At 57.9% G+C, this 23,893-nt stretch overlaps 2 protein-coding genes across 12 annotated transcripts in view; one reads left to right on the top strand and one right to left on the bottom strand.

Annotated features, from left to right (window-relative positions):
- Positions 1-13,227, top strand: part of PDZD7 (PDZ domain containing 7) — a 23,687-nt gene extending 10,460 nt beyond the window's left edge. The window contains 11 exon segments of one of the 3 annotated variants that reach the window (NM_001374347.1): positions 187-247; positions 1,681-2,076; positions 2,602-2,799; positions 4,414-4,464; positions 5,029-5,204; positions 8,612-8,703; positions 8,854-8,945; positions 9,109-9,180; positions 10,035-10,652; positions 11,553-11,653; positions 12,053-13,227. In NM_001374347.1, the coding sequence (NP_001361276.1) occupies positions 187-247; positions 1,681-2,076; positions 2,602-2,799; positions 4,414-4,464; positions 5,029-5,204; positions 8,612-8,703; positions 8,854-8,945; positions 9,109-9,180; positions 10,035-10,652; positions 11,553-11,653; positions 12,053-12,346 (2,151 nt within the window). In that variant the 3' untranslated portion in view covers positions 12,347-13,227. 3 annotated transcript variants of the gene reach the window in all.
- LZTS2 (leucine zipper tumor suppressor 2) lies at positions 13,071-23,893 on the bottom strand. 9 transcript variants are annotated; one of them, XM_002821071.5, is made up of 5 exons: positions 23,694-23,893; positions 18,003-18,452; positions 16,783-17,442; positions 15,204-15,461; positions 13,071-14,432 (listed from the first exon to the last, which is right to left on the bottom strand). In XM_002821071.5, exons 2-5 carry the CDS (start codon positions 18,408-18,410, stop codon positions 13,749-13,751), a joined length of 2,010 nt encoding a protein of 669 aa, XP_002821117.1. In that variant the 5' UTR covers positions 18,411-18,452; positions 23,694-23,893; the 3' UTR covers positions 13,071-13,748. The 9 variants fall into 9 exon arrangements, with proteins under 9 accessions (XP_002821117.1, XP_009243993.1, XP_063583780.1 ...); XM_009245718.4 differs by lacking the exon at positions 23,694-23,893 and adding an exon at positions 22,518-22,635; XM_063727710.1 differs by lacking the exon at positions 23,694-23,893 and adding an exon at positions 22,207-22,342.

The following is a 23,893-nucleotide window of genomic DNA, read 5'->3' as shown; positions in this document are numbered from 1 at the left end:
AAGCCCTGAGGTACAAAGGAACTTGGCATGTTCAGAAAGAAGGTGGCCTGTGTGGCCAGAGCATGATGAATTTGGAGGACAGAAATGAAGTTGAAAGTTTACTCCCATCCTGTCACCCCCGCCCCATTCTCGCTCTCCCTCCTCACTGCTCCCCTTTCCCTCCTATGCCCACTATCCCCTCCCCAGGAGACTGGCCGGTATCCTGCCTACAAGGAGATGGTTTCTGAGTACTGCTGGCTGGACCGACGTAAGTGGCTCAGATCTCCAAGGTTGGGGGGAAAGGGCTGAGGCCTGAGGGTGGGGCCCAGATCTCTGAAGAAGAAAAGGGCCAGGCTCGGTGGCTAACACCTGTAATCCCAGCATTTTGGGAGGCTGAGGTGGGAGGATCGCTTGAGCACAGGAGTTCAAGACCAGTCTGGGCCATATAGGTAGATCTCGTCTCTACAAATAATAATTTAAGCCAGCCGCGGTGGCTCACGCCTGTAATCCCAGCACTTTGGGAGGCTGAGGTGGGCGGATCACCTGAGGTTGGGAGTTCGAGACCAGCCTGACCAACATGGAGAAACCCAATCTTTACCAAAAATACAAAATTAGCCAGGCGTGGTGGCCCATGCCTGTAATCCCAGCTACTCGGGAGGCTGAGGCAGGAGAATTGCTTGAACCCAGGAGGCGGAGGTTGCAGTGAGCAGAGATCGTGCCATTGCACTCCAGCCTGGGCAATAAGAGTGAAACTCCATCTCAAAATAATAATAATAATAATAATTTAAAAATTAACTGGAGTGGTGGTGAGGGCCTGTGGTCTGTGCTACTTGGGAGGCTGAGGTGGGAAGATTGCCTGAGCCCAGGAGTTTGAGGCTGTGGTGAGCTGTGGAGCTGTGATTGTGCCACTGCACTCCAGCCTGGGTGACACAGTGAGAGACTGTCTCAAAAAAAAAAAAAAAAAAAAGCCTGGCACGGTGGCTTATGCCTATAATCCCAAAACTTTGGGAAGCTGAGGTGGGTGGATCACCTGAGGTCAGGTGTTCGAGACCAGCCTGGCCAATATGATGAAACCCTGTCTCTACTAAAAATACAAAAATTAGCTGGGTGTGGTGGTGCACACCTGTAATACCAGCTACTCGGGAAGCTGAGGCACAAGAATCGCTTGAACTCGGGAAGTAGAGGTTGCAGTGAACCGAGATCACATCACTGCACTCCAGTCAGGGCCATAGAATGAGACTGTCTCAAAGAAAAAAAAGAAGAAGAAGAAAGAAGGGAGGGGGGGGGGGAGGAGGAGGAGGAGGAGGAGGAGGAGGAGGAGGAGGAGGAGGAGGAGGAGGAGGAGGAGGAGGAGGAGGAGGAGGAGGAGGCGGCGGCGGCGGCAGAAGCGGAAGCGGAAGCAGAAAAGGACAGGAACCAAGACCCTTCATACAGTCCAGAGCTATTTCTGGGCTCCCCTCTGAGAATCTGCGGATAAAATGCAGGCTCTCCTAGGGTCTGGAGTCCCAGTGCGTGATTCGAGAAGTGACATGCCCTAGGTCAGTGGCAGCATTTCGGAGCAGCGGGTTCCTCACCACTGCGGTTCTAACCCAGGCTGCTGCCTGACCTTGCCTCCTCCACCCCTAAGCCCAAGGGTGGTCTGCAAGCCGGGCAGGGCTCTGAAGCAAGCCCGCTGATCCCTGGCTTCCCTACTCCCTGCAGTGAGCAACGGGGTGCTGCAGCAGCTGTCCCCGGCCTCTGAGAGCAGCTCCAGCGTCTTTTCGTGCGCCTCCAGCGCCCCCTACAGCTCGGACTCCCTGCCCTCGGACCGCATGGACATCTGCCTGGGGCCGGAGGAGCCCGGCAGCCGCGGCCCAGGCTGGGGGCGGGCGGACACAGCCATGCAGACGGAGCCTGATGCGGGAGGCCAGGTGGAGACCTGGTGCAGCGTGCGGCCCACAGTCATCCTCAAGGACACCACCATCCGCTCGGACGGCCCCCAGCCCGGTCGCCGCCTTGACTCTGCGATCTCTGAGTCTCCCAAGACGGCTTTGCTGCTGGCCCTCAGCCGACCCCGGCCCCCCATCACGCGCTCCCAGAGCTACCTGACCTTGTGGGGTACGTGGGGGATGGGTAGCTGCTGCTCCCTCCACAGCCACTGGTCCAAAACCTGTCTCACACCCTGTCCTGGGCTCAAACCTCCCTTTGCCCCAGGCCTTGACGCAGCCCCTGCTCAACCCAAGCTCCAGGCTGCTCAGACCCTGCTGCGGGCTCCACTTTAAATTAGTCCTGGACCCCACATTCACCCTTAGTCTCAGCCCCTGTTCCCCGAACCAGCCCTAACCCCAGCCCCTGGATCCTGGAGCTCCCAGGCCTATTTACACACACAGTCGCTCACACACACACACGCATGTGTGCCCTTCTCTAACTGGGTCTCAAGGGAGATTCCATACATAGCCACAGCTGTGCGGTGGGGAAAAGGGTCAGAAAGTCGGAAGAGGAACCGCACTCCAACCCTGGCATAGCTGCAGATCCTGTCTGCCCTCTCCTCTCCCTTCTCTCTGTCCCTCCCCACACCCCTGCCCCTCCTCCTTTCCTTCTGCCCACCCCTCCAGCTCCCCCGGTTGCTCCCTCTGTCTGCAGAGGAGAAGAAGCAGCGGAAGAAGGAGAAGTCGGGGTCCACTGGGGAGAAGGGTGCCCTGCAGCGCTCCAAGACGCTGATGAACCTCTTCTTCAAGGGAGGGAGGCAGGGGAGGCTAGCACGGGACGGGCGCAGAGAGGCCTGGACACCGGACAGCGGGAGCCTGGCCAAAACTTGCCCTCGCCTGGACATGGAGAAAGGTAAGTAGTGGGCTGATCAAACAGGAAGACAAGGTCAAGTCCACTAGCTTCGGCATTCAGCAGTTCTGAGTTGAGATCCCACACCGCCTCTTACCAGCTGAGTCCCTATTCAACCCCTGAGAGCCTCAGTTTCCTCATGAGTAAAATGGGGGTAATAATACCTATTTCTTTTTCTTTCTTTTCTTTCTCTTTCTTTCCTTTCTTTCTTTCTTTTTCTTTCTTTCTTTTTTTTTTTTTTTTTTTTTTTTTTTTTTGAGATGGAGTTTTGCTCTTGTTGTCCAGGCTGGAGTGTAATGGCACCATATCAGCTCACTGCGACCTCCGCCTCCCACGCTCAAGAGATCCTTCCACCTCAGCCTCCCAAAGTACTGGCATGACACGTGTGCATCAGCATGCTCAGCTAATTTTTTTGTATCTTTTTGTAGAGATGGGGGTTTCACCATGTTGCCCAGGCTAGTCTCAAACTCCTGGACTCAAGCTATCTACCCGCCTCAGCCTCCCAAAGTGCTAGGATTACAGGCGTGATCTACTACACCTGGCCAATTCCAACTACTCTGGAAGCTGAAGCAGCAAGATCACTTCAGCCCAGGAGTTTAAGACCAGCCTGGGCAACATAGCAAGACCCCGTCTCTAAAGAAAAAAAAAAAGTAAAAGAAAAATAAAGCACGTCTTGGCTCAGCTGCTGATTTAAGCTGGGTCTAAACATCTGAGCAACATTATCAGACATCTGTCCCCCTCCATCTCTCCCATGAGTTGACTTCGCTATTGTGGGGCTTTGCCCACCTGGGGGTAAGATGGCCTCTATTGCATAGCAACCCCAGGGGAAAGTGCTTCTCCTTAAATAGTTCCAGCTGAAGTCCCAGGGTAGGCTCTCCCTGGCCCGGCTGAGATCCTGTGCCATGCAGAATAAATCGCTGTGATGTGGGAGAGAAAGTGCTTTTGTTGGCCAGCCTGGGTCATGTACCCACCCTGGAGTACACGGGCTAAGAACAGAGTGGGGTGGGTCCCCAGGGGAAAATCAGGGTGCTGTTTTCAGAAGAGGGGGGTGGATGTCAGATCAACAAAACAACCAGAGGATGAGGAGCTGGACCCTGCTTCGCCCTGGGGTGGGATGTTCTGGGGTCTCAAGGTGATTGTACCATGGGAGAGAGAATCCCTTCCAATTACAGCTGCCTGGCCCCTCTCCATCGGCGCATCTCTCTTCCCACAGTTCCCAAGGCCCTGCCCTCTGCCTGTTCTCCTCCCACCTCTCTGGCCACTCCTCTAGCTCCTTCCAAGGCTCCTCTTTTTCCCTCTGTTCCCTGAAGGTAGGTACTTCTCCAAGCTCTGTCCCTGAGGTTCTTCCCTCCATACATTTGCTTCCAAGTGAATTTGCATAAGCAGTGCTCAGACTGCACCCTCTCTTGATCCAAAACCATCCTGACTCCCCATTGCCTATGAAGGAAGTCCATAGCCTGAGCATTGCCTTCAAGCCTCTCAGGGCCAGGCCTCTTGCCTCCCTGTCCCACCTACTTCCAGTCTGAATTTTCCATTCCAGCTTGTCCTGAGCCCTCCTGAACCCCATTTTCAGACTGGGGGCCAAGGCCTGCAGCTGAGCCTCTTTCTTCTTCATAGCAGGGGGCATGGGCCCGGTGCAGAAGTTTGTCACCTGGAGACTGAGACGCGGTAATTCATGCATCCCTTTACCAAGGCCTAGTTTACAGTAGAGCGGCAGATGAGGGTGCATGCTGGGGGCCAGCTGAGTGGCTCTGGACTAAACTCAGTCAGGGTCAAGCATGGGGGATCAGGCAAGTAGAATGGTACGTATTGGGGGCAGCTAAAAGAATTGGACTAAGCTGACTAGGAAAGATAGGGTGGCAGACAGATATTGGGGTGCATTTTAGGAGCTTGTGTTGGGACTCCCAAAGATATATTTGGGGGTGATGAGGGAGCCTGTGCTGGGGATCCACTGGGGAACAGACTACTATGACAGTGCATGTTCAGGGGGCCCTGAGGGCACTGGGCTAAGATCCCATTAAGAAACAGACTGGTATAGGGGTCCGTGTTGGGGCTGAGGGCTGGGGTTTGTGCTGCATTGGTGGGCAGGTTGCTGTGGGCAACCATGGTGGGGAGCATATAGGCTAGGCTAGGATTCTGCCCCAGGTACCTGGGCTCTCAGCTGGCCAGTTCTGGGGCCCAGCCCTGCTGAGGGAAGCCCCTCTCCCCTCCCCGATGGCTCCTGCCCTGCAGACCGGGAGAGAGGCCGGGCCCTGCTGTCTGCCAGGTCTGGGAGTCCCTCCAGCCAGCTGCCTAATGTGGATGAGCAGGTTCAGGCCTGGGAGAGCCGGCGGCCCCTCATTCAGGACCTGGCCCAGAGGCTGCTGACTGATGACGAGGTGCTGGCTGTCACCCGCCACTGCTCCCGGGTAAGCCTTCATCCCATCCACAGCCCTGGCACACGGTCCTTCAGTCACCCAGCCCATCATTCATTCAGGCGACTGTCCACTGACCAGTGTCTGGGCTTGATGCCAGGAGGCTAGTGGTCAGTAAAATCAGAAGTCACCCCTGTCTCACACACACACGCACACACACACACACACACACACATACATCTGCCAGCTCACAGGAAGAAGAGCTAGAAAATCACTAGAACCTAAACGCCCATGGTGATGAGTCACATGAAGAGCTGTGAAGAAAAAGAACATGAGAGGGTAACCCAGGAGACACACATTAGATGGTGTGGGCTGGGAGGCCCTCCTAGAGGAGGCGATATTTAAGCTGAGAAGAGAAGGAGTGGACAGGTGCCAAGTGGAGAAAGTGAGTCCCTGCAGTCACCTGCCTCTGCCCTCTCCGAGCCTCCATCCTTCACTGCATGCCACCCTCTGCTCCTGGGTCAGCCAGCAAGCCTGGCTTCATGCCAGGTCCTCTCCCCTGTTGCCCAAGTAAGTAATCCTTTGCCTCCCCCAACACCTAAACTTGTTCTCTGTTCCCTTCCACTTCAAAAAGAACCAGAGGGCCCCAGGGTGGGGAGAGAGTCAGATTCGAAGGAGTCTCGGGCCCACCTGTTGGGGAGGCTGTGGGGCACAGCTCACTCACTCCAGGACTGGCAGGTCCTCTCCTGTCCCTGTCTCAGGAAGGCCTGTGTGTGTACACTGGGCTCTGTGAGGAGTCTGCACACTGTGTGTGAGGGCGAGCTAGGGGGTCTTGAAAAATTGTTTGTGGATTCCCTCACCCTTCACCTTACTCAAAGTGGGGCTGTGTTGTATGTCTGTGTGGTGTGTGCACTGGCGTGTCTGTGGGGTACCTGGTTTGTATTGATATGACTGCATGATTGTGTGTGTGTGTGTGTGCATGTGAGCAAGCACGTGTCTGGCTAGTGTGTGTGTGTGTCCATGCATTGTCATCTGGAGACTGAGACATGGTCATTTATGCATCCTGTTACCAACGCCCGGTTTGCAGCAGAGCTGCAGATGGGGGTGTGTGCTGGGGGAAGCTAAGGGGCTTTGGGCTAAACTCAGAAAATGTCACCCTCAGCTCCCAGCGCTAAGTAGGGCGGCGTGTACCAGCCTCCAGTAGGCCTGCAGTGCAGGCTTGGCCACGAGGTGGGGCTCTGGGTCTGTCTCTTTGGCAGCTCCTTTTCCCTCATCCCTCCCTTCTCCTCTGCCCAAACCTCCCACTGTGCTCCCATACCACCTGCCGAGCTCAACCACCACCCAAACCTGACCCAAGCCCCCCACACCAAGAGGTCAGAAACTCTGCGATGAAGCCCTGGCTGGAGTGATGAGTAAAGTTCTCCTAGTGACTGGGGCATGTAGCCCTGAACCCCAGGCTTCCCCTCTCTCCCCATGTGAGCCATCTCTCTACAGCTGCCAGACCAGGAATCAGAAACCCCTCTCTGGTTGGCCAGGCGCGGTGGCTCATGCCTGTAATCCCAGCACTTTGGGAGGCCGAGGTGAGCGGATCACCTGAAGTCAGGAGTTTGAGACCAGCGTGTCCAACATGGTGAAACCCCCATCTCTACTGAAAATACAAAAAAAAAAAAAAAATAGCTGGGCATGGTGGTGGGCACCTGTAATCCCAGCTACTCGGCAGGCTGAGGCAGGAGAATCGCTTGAACTCTGGAGGTGGAGGTTGCAGTGAGCCAAGATCGTGCCATTGCACTCCAACCTGAGAACAAGAGCGAAAATCCGTCTCAAAAAAAAAAAAAAAAAAAAAAGAGAAAGAAAGAAAAGAAACCCCGGTCTGATCGCCGTACACTCCCCAAGCCACCTGGTGACCCACTGTCTTTGGCAGAGGTGACCCATTGTCTTTGGCTCTCACATTCGAGGTCCTCCCAGATTCAACTCCCTAACCCACCAACCTCCACTTTCCCACGGCCGCCGCATAGGTTTATACAGGTTACAACCTGCACAACTTCAGAGACGCTACTCACACAGTCACAACCTGTGCAGCAGCCCTGCAGGGAGGCTCTTCATGGACCCCATAGCCACGTTTAAACCACTATCTGCTCATTTTTCCACACCACCTTTGCAACACTTTCTTCCCAACTTTTGTGCTGTTCCCTACATCTATCTTCTAAGAATCAGTCAAAATACCACCACTTCCATGAAGCCCACTGGGATCTTTCCACCTTCCTCTGAGACTCCCTGTGCCCCATTGCCCATGGTTTGTAGTTCACTGGGGTATGTGACTCATCTTCCCCTCGCTCCCACTAGACCCAGTTCCTGAAGATCTGAGACAGGATCATTGTGCCCCCGCTGCCCAGTACAGGGCCTGGCACTTAGTGGGTACCGAATCCAAGTCCACAGACTTAAAGCATATGCACATATGAGGCTGGTTCTGCACCACATGTGTCTCTCCAGACAAAAGGGAATGTATTATTGATATGTGTATGTGTGAGTCGCTGTAACTGTGTGTGGTTTGGGGCCACACACATCGTTTGTATTGTATTTATTTCCAGATATTTATGAATGACTCACTCTGACCACCAGGGCATGCTCTGTCTCTGTGCCTGTGCCCATAGAAAGTGTTCTATGCGTGCATGTCCCTGACTCAGTCTCCCTCTTGCCACAAGGGGGCGGTGTGCTGTCCAAATGGGATGGCTCCCAGTGTTCAGGTCTTCAGAGTCAGTGGGGTGTGGCTGGTGGCATCCGGGCAGTGCCAGGCAGAAGGGGCTCCACCCCGCCCCCCTCCAAGGGAACTGATTGGAGAGGCTGTCTGCAGAGCCAGCCCTTCCCCAAGGCTCCTATTCCAGCCCCGAACAAAGCCTAATTTGTAGGTCTGTGTGCAGACACATGCTGGGACAGCCGGGCACACAGCCTAGAGTTTGGCTCAAATTCCTTCCTTCTGCCTGGGATGTGGGGGTGGGGAGGAGAGTCCACTCCCTGCACATCCTTTTCCGGCATCACAGCAGGCAAGAGTTAGACTTCCCGGGTTCCAATCCCTCTTCACACTTCCTTATCTGTGTGGCTTTGAGTGAAGTCCTTCTCTCTGAGCCTCAGTTTCCGCATCTGTAAAACGGGAATAATTAATACCATTTCTCAGGGTGGTTGCTGAGAGACGGTATGTAAAAGGCTTGGAAAAGTGTCTGTCCCAAAGCTGTTACCGATGCTGTTGCCATTTATTGCAGGTCTGTTATTACTGCAGGCTTCCACCCCGTCACCAAGATCAGACCACCCTGTGGCAGCTGGGGGTGGAGTGAACCTTTCCCAAGGCATGCAGGGCTGGATAGGTCCCTACATGCGTAGAAGAAACACCTGCATGCCCTGGTGTCCCCCTCACTCAGCTCTGGAAGTCCCCACTGCTGTCTGACCTGTGCTGCCTCTATCTGCAGTATGTGCACGAGGGAGGCATAGAGGACCTGGTGAGGCCCCTGCTGGCCATCCTTGACAGGCCCGAGAAGCTGCTGCTGCTGCGGGACATCAGGTGGGAGGAGGTTGCAGAGAGGGCTTGAGGGCAGGAAGGGGTTCCCTGGTACCACCCCCAACCTCCCGAGGGCTGAAGGGCATCCTGGCACCTCCAGAACTGAAATCCTGCCTGCCCCTCCCACCCCTGCTGTCTCTCGCCCTCTCCCAGGAGTGTGGTGGCCCCCACAGACCTGGGCCGCTTCGACAGCATGGTGATGCCTGTGGAGCTGGAGGCTTTCGAGGCCCTCAAGAGCAGGGCAGGTCAGCAGTGGGGGGCGGGGCTTCTGGGTCCTGAGCCCTGCTGGGGGTGGGGATGGGACCCCGTGGTGGAGAGGGCTGCAGAGATTGCAGAGCCCCTTGAGCTGCATCCATCCGGGAGCCTGGCGGGGTGCCTTGCCACTGACCTGTTCATCTCTCCAACCAGTCCGGCCTCCTGCTTTGAGACCAGCCCGGCAGGACACGCCGCCCAAGCGTCACCTTATCACCCCCGTGCCTGGTCAGTCAGAGTCCCAGAGCCCAGGGAGGGGCACAGCCCTGGGGAGATTAGGGAAAGGAGGACGGGCCTTCTACTTCTTTCCCCACTGGGGGCAGTTGTGGCTTCCAGGCACATTGTGGTTCCCTGAAGGAAAGCTCTTGTAACCAGAGCCATTTTATCACATCTGCTGGTCACCACCTGTACTATTACTTAATAGTTGGTTTGAAAGCCACTCACTTTTAAAATCTAGTCTCATTCTATGCAGTAACCTCTGAGAAATTACGTTTGGTGTGCTAGTCGTATTTTTTCTTAGACACATTAAAATAGAACTGTAACGATTCCAGCAGGAAGCATTAAAATGCAATTCTAGGCCGGGCGCGGTGGCTCACGCCTGTAATCCCAGCACTTTGGAAGGCTGAGACGGGTGGATCGCTTGAGATCAGGAGTAGAGACCAACCTGGCCAACAAGGCGAAACCCTGTCTCTACTAAAAATACAAAAATGACCTGGGCTTGTTGGTGCACGCCTGTAATCCCAGCTACTCTGGGAGGCTGAGGCAGGAGACCCGCTTGAACCTGGGAGGTGGAGGTTGCAGTGAGCCAAAATCGCGCCACCGCGCCTGGGGAACAGAGTGAGATTCCATCATAAATAAATACATAAATAAATAAATAAATAAATAAATAAATAAATAAGCGATTCTAATAGAACATGTTTGTCTGCCTCCCCGGTGGGTGGGCCGCACTGCAGTGGTGCCTGAACAAACTCGGGCCTGGCTCTCACAGGCCCCACACAAACCAAAGCAAGGCCTGGGTCCTGGAGAGGTGGTCCAGGCTGGGAGGGGAGGAGCGGGCAGCTGACCTTGGCGCTCTTCCCCAGACAGCCGCGGAGGCTTCTACCTGCTGCCGGTGAACGGTTTCCCGGAGGAGGAAGATGATGAGGAGCTGAGGGAGCGGCTGGGGGCCCTCAAGGTCTCCCCGAGTGCCTCTGCCCCTCGCCACCCTCATAAAGGGATCCCCCCTCTCCAAGACGTGCCAGTAGATGCCTTCACCCCCCTCCGAAGTGCCTGCACACCCCCTCCCCAGCTACCCCACGTGGCTCGCAGGCCCCCGCGGCCTAACTGGCTGCTGACAGAACCCCTGAGCAGAGAGCACCCTCCGCAGAGCCAGATCCGGGGCCGGGCTCAGAGCCGCAGCCGCAGCCGCAGCCGCAGCCGCAGCCGCAGCCGCAGCAGCCGGGGTCAAGGCAAGTCTCCGGGTAGACGCTCCCCATCCCCGGTGCCTATCCCTGCCCCCAGCATGGCCAATGGGCGCTACCACAAGCCTCAGAAGGCCAGACCCCCTCTGCCACGACCTCTGGATGGGGAGGCAGCCAAGATGGGGGCCAAGCAAGGGTCCTCAGAGAATGGAACTGGGGGGACGGCCGAGGAGGCAGCCATGAAGACCCCCAGTGGCGAGCTGAAGACAGTGACACTGTCCAAGATGAAGCAGTCCTTAGGTGAGTCCACGTGGGACTGGGCCCGGCAGGGGACACTAGGAAGCCTGGGCCTAGGAAAAGAATCTGGAGTATTGGGCCAGGCGCGGCAGCTCACACCTATAATCCCAGCACTTTGGGAGACCGAGGCAGGCGGATCACTTGAGGTCAGGAGGTCAAGACTAGCCTGGGCTACATGGTGAAACCCCGTTTCCTCTAAAAATACAAAAGAATTAGCCATGTGTGGTGGTGGGCGCCCGTAATCCCAGCTACTCAGAAGGCTGAGCAGGAGAATCACTTGAACCCAGGAGGCGGAGGTTGCCGTGAGCCCAACTGAGATTGCGCCACTGCACTCCAGCCTGGGCGACAGAGTAAGACTCTGTCTCGGCCGGGCGCGGTGGCTCACGCCTGTAATCCTAGCACTTCAGGAGGCGGAGGAGGGCGGATCACCTGAGGTCAGGAGTTCAAGACCAGCCTGACCAACATGGAGAAACCCTGTCTCTACTAAAAATACAAAATTAGCCTGGCATGTTGGCACATGCCTGTAATCCCAGCTACTAGGGAGGGTGAGGCAGGAGAATCGCTTGAACCCGGGAGGCGGAGTTTGCGGTGAGCCGAGATCACACCATTGCACTCCAGCCTGGGCAACGAGTGAAACTCCATCTCAAAAAAAAAGACTCTGTCTTAAATAAATAAATAAATAAAAGGGAATTTGGGGTATCAGGGTGCAGTTGGGTGGGTCTAGATTTGAGCGGCTGGGATCTGGAGGATTTTGAAATGAGTTGAGGTTTGAGTAGTAACAGAATGTAGGGATGTGGTAGAAGTTGGGGCCTTGGATTTGGGGATGGGATTCTAGGTTTCTCCAGGGAGTTTGCATTTTGGGGTCTGGCTGCACTCTCACACGGTGTTTCTCCCCGTCACTAGGCATCAGCATTTCTGGGGGCATTGAGTCCAAGGTGCAGCCCATGGTGAAGATAGAGAAGATCTTCCCTGGGGGGGCCGCTTTCCTCAGTGGGGCCCTGCAGGTGGGTGAAGCATGCCCTGGCCCACCCTCTCAGCCCACAGCTGAAACCGGGCAGGAGGTGGGGCTGGCCATGCTCAGCTTCCAGCCAGACATGTTTAGCCCAGGTTGTGGGAGGAGGCTTGGGGTGAGGGGGTTCAGGTGAGCAGGATGAGCAGGCCCAGGGAAAACTCTGTCCCCTCATGCTAGCCTGAGCCTGAGCCCCAAGGGACAAAGAGCCCTTGTCTGTGCCCCACCCTGCCCCCAACGACCACAGGCACAAAAGTCTCATTGTCCATCCCCTCCACCCAGACGGGGGAGGAGTGTCCTCATGGGTGGAGGTGAGAAGATGCTGCCTTCAGGTTGGGGGCTGATGCAGGGTGACATGAGGAGGGAGGGATGTGACTCTCTCACCCCATCCTAGGCTGGCTTTGAGCTTGTGGCAGTGGACGGAGAGAGTCTGGAGCAGGTGACCCACCAGCGTGCAGTAGACACCATCCGTCGGGCTTATCGAAACAAGGCCCGGGAGCCCATGGAGCTTGTGGTCAGGGTCCCCGGGCCCAGCCCACGGCCCTCACCCTCTGACTCATCAGCCCTTACTGATGGGGGCCTTCCTGCTGCCCACCAACCCCTTGATGCTGCTCCAGTTCCTGCCCACTGGCTTCCAGAACCTCCCACCAATCCCCAGACTCCTCCCACTGACGCCAGGCTCCTCTAGCCAACTCCCAGCCCAGCCCCCTCCCCAGCCCTCCAGACTCCTGATTCTAAGCCCGCACCCTCCCCACGCATCCCATGACCGTTCCCCTAACCTCAGATTCTCCCACTGACTCCAGCATCCTGTTATCCCCAGGACCTCTCCTACCAACTTCTTCAGGACTCTCCAGCTCCTGCCCACCCTGCCTCCTCCCAGTGCCACACTGGTGGCTCACATCTTTCCACTTTCTTCCCTCCTCAGCTGTCATTAAGGCTCCGCCTTAGTGTCCAAGGACAAGGTGCTAGTGGGCAGCCTGTGTCACCTGCACTCACTGTTCCCCCACCTCCCAAGCCAGGAAAGGGGGTGAGAAAGCCAAGGTCTGGAGCTTGGGATTGGTGGGCACTTTCTCACACGCTGCCCCTTATGAGTCGCCCAAGCCTCCAGGGACACAGACTCTCGGACAGGGCCCTGAAGGGGTCAATGCATCCATTCCTCAACCCCAAGCAGCATTCTGTGCAAGGAAAAGGACGAAAGGCTTTTCTAGTCCCTGAAATCCTGAGAGATCATTTAATGTTGGGGTCCACTAAGACCTCAGACATTCTACTGGATTTGTCCTTCCTCCATCACCTTTTCTCCCCAAGAGAGCTCTATGAGGGGGAGGAGAATAGCCAGCAAATGGGGGGGGGGGGGGGGGCGCGGGTGTGAGTCAAACAAGTTCCCGTATTCTTTATCCAGCACATTCACATTATTTTTAAACAAAAAAAATTTTTTTTTAATTTTTTCTTTGTGTTTGTACAAGAAATTTACAGTGTGAAAAATATACAAGTGAAAACGAGGCCATAAACCTGGGTGAAGGGAGAGGCTGCTTGGTCACAAACACAAATAAACAAGACATTTCTGAGTTCTTCCTTTGGTCTGACTTCAGCCCCCTCACTCCAGGAGGGAGGCTGCAGAGCTCAAACCTGGGAACCGAGCCCAGGCCCGGCCCTGTCCCCCAATGTGGGCAGGGTGGGGGCAGGCACATCCGGAGCAGTTGGTGCCATCTGGCTTTCTCTGGCTTTGGGGTCGGCGGGAATGTGGAGAGGAGGGAGCCCCTTCTTCTTCCCAGCTCCCCTGGCTGGAGTGGGCTGGAAGCGCCTGTGAACAGGGTTGGCAGTGGCACTGGCAGCAGTGGAGAATGAAGTGGGTAGTAACAGGAGCCTCTGGGTAACAGTGAACACGGGGACCTTTGAGTGGTCTGATCTTGCTCCTCCAAGTCATAGGGCCACCCCGAGTTCTTGGCAGAAACCCAGAGGCCTGGATCCTAGGAGACAAGTGGCTTTGGGGCCCTCAGCCTTTGGGGTCATCCGTGGACCCTAGGGCCTAAGTGGATCTGCAGCTGCTGCCCCTCTGGCAGAGCTCCCTACAGAGCTGGGTGCCAAGGGCCCTAGATCTCAGTAGCAGTGATCTCCTCCAGGCAGATGCAGGGCGCCTGCTCGGCCAGGCCCAGGTCAGCGAGCTCCCGGGCCTCCAGCTCCAGGCTGAGCTGCTGCAGCTCCTGCTCTAGCTGCCGGTTGCGCCGGTACATCTGGATGTAGTTGTGCTGCAGCTGCTTCTGGTAGCGGATCACCTGCTCCTTCTCTGCCTGCCAGGCCAGCCGCTCCCCCTCAAAGCTGTCCCGCTGCTCCTCACCTCGCCGCCGCTCCCGCTGCAGCTCCACCCGCAACCGCTCCACCTGGGCCCGCAAGCTGCCCCCAACCCCGGCTGCTGCCCGCTGCACTTTGGCCTCATCACTCTCTGCCAGGAGGAAGGGGTCAGCGGCGGCAGGTGGCACAGGGGGCTCCCGGAGTCCGGCCGCCTCAGCATCCAACTGCCCAGCTTTCTCCCGCAGCTGCTCAGCTTCCTGGCGGTGTCGCTGCAGCTCCTGGGAACAGGCTTCCAGCTCCAGCTCCCGAGCTCGGGCGGCCTCCTGTAGACCCCGCGCACGGCCCTCACTGACCCGCAGCGTAGCACGGGCCTCCCGCAGCGCCACCCGCAGGGCCACCAGCTCGCTGCCCTTCTGCACCAGCTCTGCCTGAGACTCCTTCAGCTGCTGCTTCAGCAGGGAGATCTCGCCCGATTTCTGGCACACCTGGGGGTGGGAGGCAGTGGGGAAGGATGGTGAGACAGGTTCTCCTGGGGGGACAGGCCTTGCGCATCATGCTGGGCATTTGGGAGAGAAGAGTCCATCTTTTTCCCCATTTTACAGATGGAGACACTAAGGCAAGTCTAGTGACATGTCCAAGGTCATACAGTTAAGATGTGGCTTAAGTGGAAAGCAGACCTAGATCTTTTTGCTTCAAAGCTGGTGTCTTCAAAGCATCACAAGACACTGTGGAAGTACCACCAAGCCCTGGGGACTGGGGACTGGTGACTGGGTCCTGGCAAGTGCTGCAGGAGTGGGGACAATGGAGGGCAGTGCCCAGGTGCCTGCTGGAGAGGTACTACAGTGACTTGGTTAAGAGCTCAGATATTGGAGCCAGACTGCCTGGGTTCAGATTTGGGGCTTCAGCCTTTCTGGGCCTCAGTTTACTCATCTCTAAAATGGGGAGACTAATGGTAGCCCCCTCAGTGTTGTTATAAGGATGAAATGATCTGTTCCATGTAACATGCTTAGAATAGTGCCTCCACACCACAAGCACCACATTCTTACTACTGGCTGGAAGCATGGCTACGTGCCACTAGACAAGGCCAACAAGGAGACCCCCCTCCCAGAAAGGGACAGAGGGGAACCTCATCTCACAGAGGTGAGGAAGGGGAGGACCTCTGGGGGTGGCAGGCTGAGGGAGGGTGGGGCTGGGCCCCTTTTTCCAGGGTTTCTCTCTGTGTGACCCTGCTCCCTGCCCCTCCTGGTCTGGCCCACCTCCCACTTGGTCTCCTCAAGCCTCGGCCCGAGCTCCCGCTGCTCCCGCTCCAAGGTGGCGCAGCGCCGCTCCAGCTGTTCGCGCTCCTGCAGCAGCTGTGCGAAGTCGTCCTGCAACTGCCGCTTCTCCTGCTGCAGCTGGAACACCTGCAGCTGCAGCAGCTGTTGGGCCCGCTGGGCCCGCTGTGCCTGGGCCGCACAGTCCTCTCGCAGGGCCTCACGCTCTCGCTGCCAGTGCCGCTGCCGCTCCTCGTATGCCTGCAGGCGAGAAGAGAGACCTGGCTCCTGGGCAGTTTTCCCAACTCCCCACTCAGTGTCTGCTCTGGCAGCCCACTTCCGAGGGCTCAGGAAGGGTGGATTCCATTAAACAACAATAGTAATTGCAACAACAATACTAACTGCTTTTATGATGATCATAGAAACAAACACAAGATCAAGCAGAGCAGGCTCGGTGGCTCACGCCTGTAATCCAAGCACTTTGGGAAGCCGAGGTGGGTGGATCACTTAAGCTCCGGAGTTCGAGACCAGCCTAGGCAACACAGCAAAACCCTGCCTCTCCAAAGAACAAAAATTAGCTTGGTGTGGTGGCGTGCGCCTGTAGTCTCAGCTACTTGGGAGGCTGGGGTGAGAGGACTGCTTGAGCCCAGGGGGTTGAGGCTACAGGGAGCTGAAATCGCACCACTGCTCTCTAGCCTGGGTGACAGAATGAGACCTTGTCTCAAAAAATAAAAAAAGCAAGCACTTGGCCGGGTGCAGTGGCTCACGCCTGTAATCCCAGCACTTTGGGAGGCCGAGGCGGGTGAATCACTTGAGGCCAAGGGTTCACAACCAGCTTGGCCAACATGATGGAAACCCCGTCTCTACTAAAAATAAATAAATAAAAACAAAACAAAAAAAAAGGCAAGCATCTACATAGCACTTCCTAGGTACCAGGCATTAGTCTAATCACTTTATACCTTTTGCCTTATTTAATCCTCATAATAATCCTATGAAGCTAGAAATATCCCTATTATAGATGAAGAAATAAATGCTGAGTAAAGTTAAGCAACTTGCTCAAGCCCAAAAACTAGTATCTGGCAGTAGGAGGTTTGAATCCATGCACTCTGACTCCTTTCCACCCCACAAGTTTTGTTTTTTGTTTTGAGATAGAGTCTTGCTCTGTCGCCCAGGCTGGAGTGCAATGGTGGAATGTCAGTCCACTGTAACCTCCTCCTCCTGGACTTAAGTGATCCACCCACCTCAGCCTCCCAAGTAACTGGGACTACAGGTAAATGCCACCACACTAAGCTAATTTATTTTTACTAGAAATGGGGTTTCCCCATGTTACCCAGGTTGGTCCCAAACTCCCGAGCTCAAGCAATCCGCCCACCTCGGCCTCCCAAAGTGCTGGGATTACAGATGTGAGCCACCACACCTGGCTACTCCACAAATTACACCAGACAACCGGTGGGGAGGGCAGGGGTGTCACAACTACAACTACCCAACCACCCTTCCCTGCCAAAATGGAAATGCTGCTTGCATTCCCAGGGCCTTGGGATGTCCTGCCATGCCCCTTCCCCATCATTGCCTCTGACCACACCTGGCACATGGTAGCCTCATTCTCGTCCAGACTGTCCCGCAGCTGCTGAAGCTCTGCCTCCCGGTCTCGGAGCTTTCCTTCCAGGACACAGTGCAGCAGGGCCTCGTCCGAAGGAGGTGGAGGCGGGGGTGGTGGTGAGCGCTCCCCACAGGAGCTGCTGTCAGGGGAGGCCCGGGTACCACTGCCCAAAAACCCCCCAGCCACACGGCCCCCCAGGGAGCCTGTGCTCTTGCTGGAGGAGGACCGGCCACTGTCTGAGTGGGAGGGCCCAGTAGGGACCCCTCGGGCTGGCCCAGGCAGTGCCCCTCGCCCAGAGCCATGGGAAGGCAGGTGCCCGCCTGGGGAGCTGGTGGTTGGCTCGGCACCTCCGGTGCTGTAGGTGGGCAGGCTGGACAGTGAGTTTCGGCCAGAGTCGGATAGCGTCCCTGATGGGCAGCCACTGGCCCAGCCACTAAATGCCAGGGGTTTGTCAGCAGCTGAAGAGGAGGAGGAAGAAGAGGAGGAGGAGGCAGGGCCCCCAAACAGCTGCGTCAGGCTGCCCTGGCTCCCAGACAGCCCGGTGGCCCGAGGACCCATGAAGCTAGGCAGGGACGGAGCCCCTCGAGGTTTGGGCAGCACTGGCTTGAAGGCTGTTGGGCGGATCAGGATCTTCTCCATGTTCTGAAATGAGGTGCCATGTGACACTGGAGATGAGCTGCCCAATCTTGCAGAGCCCTTATGACACTCCCTGCCCTCCCATCTGGGGTCCCCAATGCCCATATATTCATAACAATTGCGGCTACTGGTGGAGGTGGCCACCAGTGTCAGCTTTGTGTCAAGCAATTTGAAAGGTTTATCTCCATTATCTAAATATGATCACTATCCCCATATTACAGATGAGGAAATGGAAGCTCAGCAAGGTTAAAGGCCTTGTCCAAAGTCAAACGTATAACTGGTGCAGAATAACCAGAACGTAAGCAACTAGCACTTACTGCATACATGCTACATGCTAGGCACTATGCTATACATTATTTGACCTTCATCTCAGTTCTAGAAACTGAGGCTCAGGTGAAGTGACTTCCCTGAGGTCACACATCCAGAATGAGAGAGAGCTGGGATTAGGACCCAGGTCTGGTGAATTTGGAGCCCACACTCTTTCCTCTATATAAGCTTCTAAATTCCAGTTTCCCAAGGGAGGACTCCTGTTCTACCCAGGCCCACAAGGAAGAGCCGGTCCTCACCTTCTCCAGCTTTCCAGAGACAGGGATGAGCTTTGGTGGTGGGCCGCGGAGGTGGGCATTGTGTGCCCGCTGCTCTCGGGCATCCTCGACATCACTGCTTGGGCTGGGGGGTGACTCTGTCCGGAAGTCCTCATTGATGTAGGTGAAGCTGGTGACAGGGACAGCCTTCCTAGGGGGCACAGCTGGGCACAGCGGCTCCTGTGCCTCATAGCCACCCCGCAGCAGGCCATCCTGCTGGCGGAAGAAGGTGGGCCCAGGAGGGCCGTGGTGGCGGGAAGGAGCTGGCCCCCCGGGACAGGGCCGGCCTGAGATAAGGCTGCTCACACTACCCATGGCTGGAGCTTGTGGGGCAGTGGCAGCTTCAGGAGCAGGCTCCAGTGGCACTGGCAGAGTCTGCACAATGGCCATGGTGGCAGAGGCTCAGGCCTGGCCAGCGGCCTCGCAGGTGACCTGTAAGCAGGGCAGTGGTGTTAGAGTCCCTCCACCTTGAGACCCCTCCTGACCCACTAATCCTGACCAAACACCTCCTTGACATCAGTAACAAGCCCTGATCCCCACCAAGACTCCCCCTTCAAGCGCTGGAATGAACCTCAATTCCCCCTGGGCCCCAGACCACACTGCCCAATGCTGGTCTGAACAGGGCTGAGGAGTGAATTCACTCAGCAGAGATGCTGAGAGGCATGGGAGGCCTGGATGATTACCGCAGGGCCACCTGGCAGCAAAGACCCAGGCCCAAGCCCAATCCTGCAATCCCCACAGAGGCCAGGACTCAGGTGAGGGAGGGGCCCTTTCTACCAGCTTGAAGCACAGGTCCCTGGTCCTCTCAGTCAGGTGGCCTCATTACAGGGCAGTTTGGGCAGAGGTACCTCAGGGGTGCAATCAGCACCTCAGATGGTAATTAGGGAACAAAGAGCCAAGGCCAGGCAGTGCCCTGCCTCCCCCTGCTGGGCCTCAGTTTCTCTCAGACAGAGAGGTGGCTAAACTGCCTCTCTGTCGATCTGGCTAAATAAGAAACCCGCGGCTCTTAGGGAGTCCACAGGTGTCCTTCGGGGTCTCCTGCCTCCCAGAGGTGGATGCAGGCTCATACCAGTTTCCATGACAACTCCTAGCCTCTGCAAACCCAATTGGTGAGGCCTGAAGCAGCCTCCACAGGCTCTGCCCCACTGCCAACCTCTCTGAAACCCTACAGCTTCAGAAGGTCCCCAAACTAACCCTGAGCGGAGGAAGGTAGATGCCCCGCCTTCACCTCTGGAGGCTGCTCCAAAACCTCACTTTCACTGAGCCCAGGCAAGAGGGCTCCACCTCCCCAGGCCCTGCTCCTTCCTGGAAGCAGCTGCAAGCCTCCACCCGGAACCCCCTCCCTAGTCCCAGTCCCGAGGCCGCTGATGACCAGGACTTAGGCATCTGCTGAAGTCATCATGCAGAGCGGGGCCAAGAAGTGGACAGAGAATTGCACTGGGAGTAGGAGTGTGTGCATTTAGTTATTTGTTGTGTGACTACATGCACAGGAGCATGAAAATGAACACGTGTGTATGAAAATGTGTGTGAAAACATCACGTGAGTCTATGCACGTTTGATATATCAGTTCATTCACATACATATGAGTTCATGTGTGAATTCACATGTGTATATCTTACAAGAGTATGTGGGTCAGGGGTCATTAGAAAGCCTGTGAAAGTTATAAATGCGGATCTAACAAGTGAATTTGTGGTGTGTGGGAGAGACGGTGCCTGGACAGATTTGTCAGTAAGTTCGTGAGTTTATGTGTGAGCTCCTATGTTTGTGTGTGACTAGGAAGGTGAGTACACCAGAGTGTGCAGGGGAGCCTGTGAACGTGGGCACGCAGGTATGAGAGTGGTGGGAGCCTGGGTGGCTTGAGGGCCCGTTGGGGGGGGGAGCCTGTTTCCTTCTCTCTTTGGCCAGTGGGGAGAGGTGGGACATTATCTAACTCCTTTGCCTGATCTGTTCCCCTTCTTTCTCGCATGCGCTCCATTAAATCCACCGCCCTCCTTCCCACCCAAGTCAAAAGACACTGCGAACCAGGAAGAGGTGTCCACGCTGGGGCAGGAGCTGCGGGGAGCTGGGGGAGGGGCGCAGGGAGCGACCACAGGCCCCTCTGTAGGGCTGGGGCTCAGACCACCCCACACACCCCAGCCCCCAGCAGAGCAGATAGAGAACCCCCTCCCCTCCCCTCTCTGGGTCCACTCCAGGGTGTGGAGTGAACAGTGGGGAAGAGACTTCTTAGGGGGCCAAGGGGGCTGGCACCTCTGTTGCATTTCCCCACTTCAGCGAGCACGGAGAAAGTGAAAATTGAAGGAGACAGGCTCAGGGAAAGACAGGGACCCAAAAGAGACAAAGACTCGGAAAGGCCCGAGGGTCAGGCCGACAAGGGGACAGCCAGCGGGACCCAGTGAGCCAGGGCCCCCCAACCCCACGAAGCTGAGGGCCTGTAAGTCCAAAGTGCCACAGAGCCGGGCCCTGAGAGCCACACACCCAGGGAGCCAGGAGTCTGGAAAGCCAGGCCCAGCCAGGCCGGCTCCCGCTCTTGGAGCCCGAAAGAGAAGGAGGGGCAAATGGAGGCTCCATTTTGAGAAATGCGTTTGTGGCTGTGGGAGATGGGAACCCCTCATTCTCCCCAGCACTCCCTGAGCAATCACTCTGGCCCAGGAGCACCCCCCTTTTAGTGGGCTGAGGAGAGCAGAGGGCTGGAGCTGCTTCAGGGCCGGCGACGGATCTGAAGAGTTGGGGAAAGTCTCCCTCCCACCCAAACTCCAAGGACCAGTCAAGCGGGGTCAAGTCTGCGATCATGAGTTCCCATTCCGCGGCGGGAAGCCAGGAGCCCCTAACCCATTCTCCAGAGTCCAGTCCCCCTTCCAGAAAGTGGGGGCGACTGGGTAACGCCGTCTCCCCGCTGGATTCCACCGCGCATAAGTTGGGGGCTCCCCAGGCCGCCTCCCAGACCCGGCCCCCCCTCACCTCCGCCGCGCTGCTCCATGCTCAGCCCCAGGCCGCCCCCAGCGCTCCACAGGCGCGCCGCCCGGCCCCGGCTCCGGCCCCGGCCCCGGCCCGCGCGCCGCCACTCGGAGCTGCCCGGCCCAGCCCCGCCTCCGCCTCCGCGGCGCCCCCGGCCCTGGCCAGCCCCCGCCCGGTGCGAGTGGGCGGCGCCGCGCAGGGGAGGGTCCGAGGGGCGTCTCCGCCCCGGGGCGCGGACACGCGCAGGCACCCGCGTCACGCGAATCCGCCGGGGCGCACGTAGGGGCTGCTCGGCTGCAGTCGGGAGCCCTCCCTCCTACGCCCTGTGACTGCGTGTCTGGGGGCTCGGTTCGGCTCGACGCGGCGGCGGCGGCGGTGGTCACCCTCCACCCCAGCCGGGGCCCCGGGGCCAGCGGCAGCTGGTCATTGTTCCAGCACAAAGGGCCACGGGGCGGCGGCGGCCGCCCCTCCCCCTCCGCTTCTCCAGGCGAAGCTTCCCTGACACGCTCTCAGCCTCAGAGTCCCAAGCGAGAGGCCGATGGCCGGCCGTTCCCCACTCTCCGGTGCCGGGACCCCGCGCCCTAGCCCGAGTAGGAGGCCGAGGCTGGATCCGCGCCTGCCCCGCGGCGGGTTGGAGGCGGCAACCTGGGCTTCGCGGAGGCGACGCCACCTGGCGGCCGGCTCGGAGAACACACCCAGCCGCCCCCCACACGCGGGCCCTGCCCCACTCCCCGGCACGGTGCCCTTTTTCCCCGCGAACCCAGGCCTGCCTCTGGCGCGACCCCGTGCTCCCCAGCCTCCCCTCGGGATCACTTGCTAAGAGAGAGGTCATTCCTCGGAGAGGAGCGGCCCCTGGCTCCCCAACAATCACTGGGACGAACCGCTGCAAGCCTACAGCCCAAACCTACACCAGCAGACAACATTCCACTTCCTCAGGGTCGCAAGTATTCTCACTTTCTCGCACACAATACAGTCTCCCTAACACCCACACGACCTTTCCCACATGCAGCCTCACCACGCAGCCACAAGCAGTCTCAGCCGTCACGTGGGTCCGCGTTCCTTCTTTCCATAATCTTCCAGTCCAACTCACACACAGACACGGTGTCACAGGCCTGTAGGGCACAGGCTTCCACAACAATCCGCAGTCCTTCGCACCCAGTCACAGTCTCAAATGCACTTAGTCTCCTAACCATCTTTCACGCATTGACAGCCTCTATTCACAGTCACTCACACAGACAACTTCTTACACGCCGTGCTTCACAAATACTCTACCGCACAGCCTTTCCCCTAGGGGTCTCGGTGACCCGGTCAGGTCAGCTGATGCCTGCATCCCTGGGCAAAGACAGCCTTTCTCCCCTAACCACCCCCTCCCCCGCAGGGCCAAGGCCTGCCAGAGCTCGCCCGGGCCCCAGGAAGGAGCATCCCCCCCTTCCAGGCCACAGCCCTGGCCGGCTCTCAGCTCTATTTTTAGCTCCATGGACAGGATTGTTTTTCTTTCTTTTTCCCTGGAAAGGGAAACACAGCCCAGCCACCCTGACTCACCCCAGACCCTCAGCCTCACAAGAACAGACTGAGCCCCTCTCCCCAGCAGAGCCCCCTCCTCTGGCCTTGCCCTGATCCCTGCCTCCTGGGGCACCGAGAGCCTCCTCCTCTTTCTGGCAGCCTGCCCAGCTCAGGCGGCAGCTGGGCTCAGCGTGTGTGTAGGGGTAGGGGGTGGGGCGAGAAGGAGGCATCGGGCTACTGCCCACTCCCTCATTCCCTGGGGGGAGGGGCTCGTCCTCCTTTTTCTAGGGGGTAGGCCCACTCTGGTATTGAGGGAGCGTTTACACTCATGCATTTTCTGGGGGGAGGACACTCCGACTCCCGCAAGGAGTGGAGGTGAGGGTAGGAAGGGGACCAGCAGGCGCTCAGGCAGCTGCTCTCTGGGCTGGCGGTAACAGGCGGGGGCAGCTGTCCACTGCCATCAAGGGCCTGTCTCTGAAACCTTCAGGGATGCAGACATCAAGAATGTGCTGGAGAGAAGGACGTCCAGGAGCCCGAGTTAACCCCAGCCCTGCCCAGCAGCCAGGCACTCCTGCTCCGCCCCGGCTCCAGGGGGCGCTGTGCTGCGGTTCCCGGGAGAGGGCTTATCCCCGCTCCAGGCGGAGAATGGAACGCCGTCCGGCCTGGGACCAAGCAAACGCGCCCTGGACTAGGGTGGGGTTTCCGCCCCGTGGTGGGGTTGGGGGCACAGGCCACTGGTCTGCGGAGCTGTCACGTGCTTGGCGCCTGTTTACGTCTTGGTCTTCACCTGCGGGAGGCCAGGAAGCAGGAACCTCCGGGTGCGTCCCACCCGGCCCGCCCCCGTCGGCAGTCACGGGGCTGCCCCTTTCCCGCACCCAATATGCGACCGCAGAGTGCCCTGCCCGCTGTGGGTCCGCGCGGGCCGGCTGGCGCTGTCCCTGGGAGTGCAAGGGTGGCCAACTGGGCGCGTCCTTTCCGAGTGCATGTGTGTTCGCGTGTCCCAAGTGCGGGCGTGGGTCTGTGCACGCGTGTGTGGGGCCCGTCGGCGTGCGTTTTCGTGTCGCTTCCCTGTTCGGAGTCTTCGCGGGCGCCCCACCAAGTGCGGACCCCCCTCCTCACCCCAACCCCTAGCTTCCCTGGAAGCGGAAAGTTGGTTCAGGAGCGGGGATGTGAGGGAGGCGGGAGTTCCTGCACCTCCGCCACCCCACCACTCACCCAGCGCCACCTGCGCCTCGGCTCCAGCTCCGGCCCCGCTCCTGCTCCAGCGCGCCCACCTCCTCGCCGCGACAACGCCGGCTCCCTAGCCCGCTCCGAACTCTAGGTTTCGAACTCTGGGCTCCCGGCTCCCAGCTCCCGGCGCCCGCCTGGCCCGACCTGGTGGAGCGGGGCGGGGCGGGGCGGCTCAGGCCGCGCCC

The sequence above is a fragment of the Pongo abelii genome, chromosome 8, assembly GCF_028885655.2.
Source record: "Pongo abelii isolate AG06213 chromosome 8, NHGRI_mPonAbe1-v2.0_pri, whole genome shotgun sequence".
Lineage (NCBI taxonomy): Eukaryota > Metazoa > Chordata > Mammalia > Primates > Hominidae > Pongo > Pongo abelii.
Note: the sequence above shows the minus strand (reverse complement) of the source record. Positions and strands in the feature narration are given on the sequence as shown.